The 7,490-nt window shown below is 38.4% G+C and overlaps 1 gene segment (V, D, J or C); it reads right to left on the reverse strand.

Annotated features, from left to right (window-relative positions):
* Positions 1 to 1,265: 1,265 nt before the first annotated feature.
* LOC140520330 (immunoglobulin kappa variable 3-15-like) lies at positions 1,266 to 1,937 on the reverse strand. The segment is given in 2 exon segments: positions 1,266 to 1,654; positions 1,883 to 1,937. Coding segments are annotated over 2 exon segments (444 nt in total).
* Between the last annotated feature and the right edge of the window lie 5,553 nt (positions 1,938 to 7,490).

Consider the following 7,490-nt stretch of genomic DNA (forward strand, 5'->3'; position numbering starts at 1 on the left):
AATCATAGAAACCACTGATAATTTCATTAAAGAGCATGGCAACAATGAGACAAAATTCCAAATTTGGTGACATGCAGGTGAAGCAATACTTATGGGAAATTTTAAATCTCTAAAAATATATATCAGTAAAAGGGAGAAAGAGCAGATCAGTTGTAGGAAGCAAAGTTCTGCTGTCCACATTCCGAGGTAATAGGGGTTCTGACCTAGCATGGAAAAGTTAGATGTCAGAGACTAAGGCACAGGAACAAGGAGATGTGTGAGGAAGGGCCTATCAGAGAGGAGAACACGGAGTCACATGGTCAGGGGATGGTGTCACAGGAGATCCAAAGTTCAGAAAACAGTATAAGAAGCCCCATCTTCCTCCATGTGTTGTAGTCTTCCTGTAATCTTCCTGTAAACTTACTGGGGAGGGTGGGTGCTACCCATCCATTCAGGGGAAATGAACAGAAAGATTAATAAGGGCCTTCCTGCTTTCACAACAGGTATTATTCTTTCTTTAAGGTGACCATGTTTCTCACTGTTGGGGACATTTTAAAAGGGCTCACTTCTAACATCAATGAAATGGGCATGGAACTAAAAAAATAGAAAAGGAAGAAATTTAAAATCCTTTATTAAACAACAAAATGGAAATTTTGAAAATCATATGAGAAATTAACAAAATTATAAATAAAAAAATACTATACTTATAGAAGTAGAAATTGGTTTCATGAAGAAACCAGTAAAAATAGGTAAACCACTGAGTAATTGGATTAAGAAAAAAGACAGAAGAAAACCAAATTACCAGTATCAAAAATGAAAAAGGGGAATGTGCCACCATTGAAAATGCAACTAAAACAATTATTGGGAGTAATGTTGCTCAATTATACGCAGGTAAAACTAACAATCTACATGAAATGAATAAATACTTACAAAATGGCCCAGATTAATACAAGTGGAAATGAAATACTTATATAACCCTCTCCTGGAAAAACAGGGAAGCAACATTCAATGGGACAGGAAGTGGAGGTTACACCCCAGTAGGGAAGGGTTCTTAAAGGCAAAAAGGGTTTTTTCTGTTTCACCCTAAGGGCAATAAGGTTAGCCACTAGACTGATATCTGGGGTTGTTGCTTAGTTTGTTTGTGTTTATTTCTGAATGACCTGGATTATGACATGGACCCTTTGCTTAACTTTGCTAATGTTTATGTAAGATATAAATGCCAAGACAAGGATAGGCTTTGTAGGAAGATGAAGTTAGATTAGTCTTGAGCAGAGAGCTGAGGCTGTTTAGACCCAGAGATTAAAGGAAGTAACTGCTCCCCTGGGCAGAGACAGCTGAACTGCCTGGGGAGTTTTTGTGCAGGACTGAAGCACCGTGAGAGGCCAATTGCTACACTGCATACAGTAATAAACTCCAGCATCATCAGCCTCCACAGGGCTGATGGTGAGAGTGTATTCTGTTCCAGATCCACTGCCCTTGAACCGGGATGGGATCCCAGAGTTCAGGGTGGATGTGTAATAGATGAGTGCCTTTGGAGACTGACCAGGTTTTTGCTGGTGCCATGCTAAATACTTGCTAATGTCCTGACTAGCCTTACAGGAGATGGTGACTGTGTCTCCTGGAGTCACAGACAGGGAAGTTGGAGACTGGGTCATCACAATCTGTCCACTGGCATCTATAATGAAAGAGAAAACACAAGTGTCACCAACTGTTCACTAGATTTTTCACCAAAAGACTTCTGAATAGAACCAGCTAGACCAGTTCTACTGGGAGAGGCATATTATACACTAAGTAAAAAGAGAATATTTTAAAACTCCAGAAACAGGTTCTGAATGATCTAAAAGGAGAACCATGTGAATAAGAAGTATGTGAATAATTCCATGGCACATGTATCCATCCTCACCTGGAAGTATGAGCAGGAGGAGACAGAAGAACTGAACTGGGGACATCATCTCCATATTGTGCTCTGTCCAGTGATGATCTCTGGGCAAGTGAATAACAACACCCTCTGATAAAGGTTCTGTGCAATAGGAATAGCTTGGGGGTGGAGATAGGGGAGAGTATGCAAAGCAGTCTGGTCTTTTATAGGGGAAAGGAAGATGGTCTGATAATTATCATCAGTATTATGAAACTGATTTATGAAATTGGCACCCACTGAATTTCTTTGTACGTTCCTTGTATTGGCTCATAGTGAAGATATTTCAACATGGTTGGAAAATCTTCATTGTGATAATGAATTTCAAGAAGATCAAGCTACTCTTTAGTGGAAAATGATGAAACAGATAAAAAGGAATGAAGGCATCCCCAAAGTGGAACTGAACCTGCCCAAATGCCCATTGTTTAACACTCATGTTCTACTGATGCTATCTGGCTCTGAATCAAATCACCATTATCTTCAATTAAGTGAGGAGAGAATATTTAGAGCAGGGATGGGGGAACCTGCAGCCTCAAGGCCACATATGACTTTCTAGGTGCTTGGGTGCAGCCTTTTGACTGAGCCCAGGTTTTACAGAACAAATATTTTCATTAAGGGGATTTGGTCTGTGAAGTTTGGATTCAATCAAAGGTTCACACTTGAGGACCTAGGACCTACCTGATTTAGGGATTAAGGGCTCACTGGTTGATTGTCAGGAATGGAACATGTCATAGAGAATTTAAAGGTAACAAGCAAATTTAAAGGGCCTTTGAATTTTACATCAATGCAGGTTGTGAAATAAAAGGGTGGAAAACATGCAATACAATCTGGGCATCTTGAAAATGTTAGTATCTACCAGGCAACCCGAAAAAATCAGATATCTAGAATTATATGACTGGAGTTCCCTATCCTTTATAAACCAACAAGAAGTCACCATAGAACATGTACAAATGCCACAATATCCCTGAGGATTCAATGAGTAATTTGTACTCAAACAAGACCATTGTCACAAACTAAAACTTTGCCCACAGTTCCCTAGACATAGCCGTGATCCATAAGGAAGGACTCAGGGACAAAGGCACCCTTTCTGAATAAGCAGCCCTAGCTTTGTACTCCTATGAACTAAGTTCATTTCTGGGGGGATCTTAAGTTAAGGTCTTCTCGGGGTCTCTGGATCATTGTTCTGCCATCTCAAGTCCCAGGAGAAAGCTATTGAAGCCTAGGCTGTTCCCCATCCCCAGTTCCATTGATGCAGTCATGGAATTCTAATTACAGATAACATGTTCATTGTTAAGAAGACGTTAACCCTGCTTTGCTTTTAGGAAAGGTCAACAGCTTCCTCAGATTGCATCAGAAGTACAGAAAAATCACTGGCTGATATGAATACTTGTCTAGCCTCTTATACCTGTGGTATGAGAAGACAGAAAGAAGAGGAAGTGGAAATCTCCTCTCCTTGCTTCAAAAAAATCCAAGTCAAGGCACACCTTGAATATAAAAGGAGAGAAACAACAGAAGTTGCTATTCCTTCTAAGCTTAAATGATTGGGAGGATCTTTCTTCTCAGTGATCAATCCTCTTTGGCATGTGCCCTCACCTTGCTGCCAACACAGGAGACAAGGGAGGAAACAGGAGCTTCTGGTCTCACATGGAATAGCTACATGGCACAATGCAGCATTGGGATAGGAACCAGGAAGGCTCATCTTTCTGAATTCAAACCTAGCTTCAAACTAGGCAGGTCACTTAACCCAATATGCCTTGGCTCCTCATGGGCAAAATAAGCTGGAAAAGGAAATGCTAAGAAAACCACAGATAGGGTCACAGAATCAGACAGAGCTGAAAAAAGACTAGATCTGATCTCACATGTACTTTAGCAAAAGATCACATCATAACTCATCAGAACTGGCATAACTACATGCTCAGCTTTAACATGAATGCGTCAGTCTGCGTGGTCACACCATGGGAAGTTCTTCAGTCCAGTAGACCTGAGAAGCTCCCTCAAATACTTCCCTTACACATTGAAATTTAAATAAAAATTTAAAAATTTATTTTTAAATAAGCTTCTATTTATTGAATTAAAATTTTATTTAATAATATGTTTGAATTATAAATATGTATTTAATAAACAATTTTAATACATAATTTAAAATGACAATTTAATAATATATATTTAATAAGAGTAAAAATTAAATTAAAAAATTAAAATATTTTATTAAAATTTTTTTTATAAAATTTTTTTAAAAATTAAAAACTTAAATAACATCAAATTTAAATAAAAATTTAAGAAGAAAATTTACTAGATGTGGCTGTACCCAACACATAAACTCCAAACTCTATACAATAAAAAACTTTCATATTATGAAGGCCTAGAGAAATAAATTAAAACCATGTAGGAAGAGAACAAGTTATATGTCATCCTTGTCATGATTTCAGAGCCTCCCTGGAAGATGAACTTATATCCTAATACTCTTCTTAATTGAGAAAAACCAGCTATTTTATTCTTCTGTACAATAGCCCACAAAATAGTAAAAATTTAGAAGACTAGCAGGACAACTCCCTTTGGTATCTTCCTATCTGAACTCCACCAATAAGGGAGAATGAGGAAATAAGAAATACAATCATCACTCATATGTCTATAGTACCTTAAGGTTTAAAAAGCCCTTTCCTCACAACAACCCTGTGGGGGAACTCACAAGATTATTATCACCATTTTACAGTTGAAATTAAGAAATTAATTTGAAGAAATTAAAAAAAATTAGTTGAAATTCAGACTCAGAGAGGAACATAGAGAGAGTCAATAATTATCCACATCCAGAATCCAACCTGCGCCCCACCTTGACTCCAACTTCAGCATGTTTACTAACCATACACCTTGCTACCTCCCTTGAAGATGCCATCAGATACCTGAAGTGTTGTTATCAGAAGAGGCATTTAATTGGCCCTCCTCAGCCCCAGAGGAAAAGCCCAGAAGCACTGGGGGTAGAGAGAGTGGAGCAAAGGAGATTGGTTGATGAGAAGAAGGAGTAAGAAATGATGTACAGAGTGAAGCCAGAAATTGTCAGAACAAAGAAAGAGAGAGAAATCTTGAGAGAATTGCAATGAAAGATGTTATGAAATAATCCAAGGGTGTCTAGAAGCACCAAAAGAATGTTGACAAGCCAGTGTCTAGAGGATCTATGAGACAACACACTGCCAAGGCAAAATTCAGCAATGATTTTGAAAAATAGGATAGAAACATAGTCATAAGAAAAATCCCACTTCCTTCAAGAAGGCTTTCCTAGTCTTCCTTCATGCTACTGCCTTTCAATGGCTGATTACCTTCCATTTTTCCTGTATGTATCTTGTCCATACATAGTGGTATGCATGTTGTATCCTCCATTTGACTGTAAGCTCCTTCTGAATAGGGATTGATGTTAGTAGTAGTAGTGGTGATGGTGTGGTGGTGGTTGTGGAGGTGATAGTGATGGCAGTGGTGGTAGTAGCAGTGGTAATAGTAGTAGTAGTAGTAGCGGTAGTGCTGGTGGTGGTGATGGTGGTGGTGATGATGGTGGTGATGGTGGCAGTAGTGGTAGTAGTAATAGTAATAGTAGTAGTAGTAGTAGTAGTAGTAGTAGTAGTAGTGATAGTAGTAATGGTAGTAGTGGTTGTGGTGGTGGTGGTGGTGATGGTGGTGATGGTAGTAGTAGTAGTAGTAGTAGTAGCAGAAGTAGTAGTAGCAGTAGTGGTGGTGGTGGTGGTTGCTGTTGCTATTGTTTTAGTAGTTGTAGTAGTAGTGGAGAAGTGATAGTAGTAGTAGCAGCAGCAGCAGCTAGCATTGCTATAACACTATGAGGTTTCCTTAGTGCTTTATATATGTTAAGTCACTGATGTTCACAATGACCCAGTGAGGCAAGTGCTATTATATCCACTTTACAGAGAGGGAAACTGAGACTGATAAAGGACATGATTTGCCCAGAGTCAAATAGCCAAAGTCTGAATCAAATTTCAAACTCGGGTCCTCTAAGTTCAGTCCTCCAGCCATTACTCTACTTAAATGCCTTTTTTCTGCCTTTTCTTTGTATCCCCAGCACTTATCTCGGTTTCTGGCACATAGTAGAGGTTTAATAAATGCCCATTGACTGCCATATTTCCATTGGCAGTATCTAAAAGACAAATAAGCTATAGGGAGATCAGAGCAGGGCTCCATAATAGCCTTTAGGTGGCATTTTGCAAAGCACTTTACGTATCTTGTTTCATGTGATCCCCACAACAGCCCTGGAAAGTAAAGTGTTATTATGAATCTCCATTTTACAGATGAGGAAACTGAGCCAGAGAGAGGATAAACATCGTGTACAGGGCCACACAGCTAGGAAGTGTCCAAGACCAGATATGAACTCAGGTCTTTCTGATTTCAGGTCCAGTCACTTAGCCACCTGCAAAAACTGACTGTTTCAGCTGGAACCCACTGTCTGATGAACTGACAGTGGGAGCCAGAGACCCAGTAAACCCAGAACAAGCCTCTGGCAATGACTGACAAAGGACACTATGGAAATAAAAAGTTCCCAGAGAAAAGTGTTTCTCATCTAAATGAGTTTTGTCATGTGGGAGCACTAAGGGTTCTCTTTCTAGTAATGACGACAGTGATTTAATTTTTGCCAAATTCAAACTTGTCCTTTTGTTTTACTTGTCTTTATAAAACTAAATCAAAATCCAATAATATTTTTTAAAACTGTCTTAATTTGCAGCATTTTTCCCAAAACATTTTACATAATCCCTACATCATTACTTCCTGCATTTTCCCAAGATCATGAAAAGTTTCCATGTTAGTCTAATCTGTTAGTACTGATCCATTATTTTTGCATTACCAGGTGAGTAATTGGGTCAGGGATGCTTCCTTATATTCTTCCATAGGCTTGTTATAAATTTGAAATCAGTTTGGAAATAGTAATCCCATTGCTCCAGTTTGCAAAAAGTCACATAACGTAGGCCTGGAATCAGGAAGACAAGTTCCAACCCAGCTTCAGACACTGGCTGTGTGAACCTAGGCAAGTCACTTATCTGCTTATCTCAGTTTCCTCAACTATAAAATTAGGATAATAATACCACCTATCCCCAAAGGTTCTCTTGAGGATCAAATGAGATATTTGTAAAATAGCTTACCACAGTGACACACAGTAGGCACTATATAAATGCTTGTTATAATTGAAATAAGTGTTATTATTAGAGAAAAGATTGATTTTGAGTTGAAAGGAAGGGGAAACAATCTTTTTTTCTTAATCTTTTGAAATTAAATTCTGGTTTGGGAGAAGGAAGGATAGACCTGATATGTAAGGTATGCTGTCAAATGAGTCACTGATATTCCTTGTTTTGTCATCAACTACCCCTAACTGCAAATGGTATCTTGTTTGTTGAGTTCTGATTTACTTATGACATGACCTTCTCTAATTAGGTCACCTATTCATTTGGAGATTATCTCGGTATTGGATGTGAGACACAAATTTATTTTTCCCATCTCTGATTTGGTACACTCCAACTCATAGTCCAGAAATCTAAGTAACATTCTTAGACACCTTCTTCACCACTACTTACTTTCTCAAATTAACCTTTCTCTTTGGAATAAA

Source organism: Notamacropus eugenii, chromosome 1, assembly GCF_028372415.1.
Source record: "Notamacropus eugenii isolate mMacEug1 chromosome 1, mMacEug1.pri_v2, whole genome shotgun sequence".
Lineage (NCBI taxonomy): Eukaryota > Metazoa > Chordata > Mammalia > Diprotodontia > Macropodidae > Notamacropus > Notamacropus eugenii.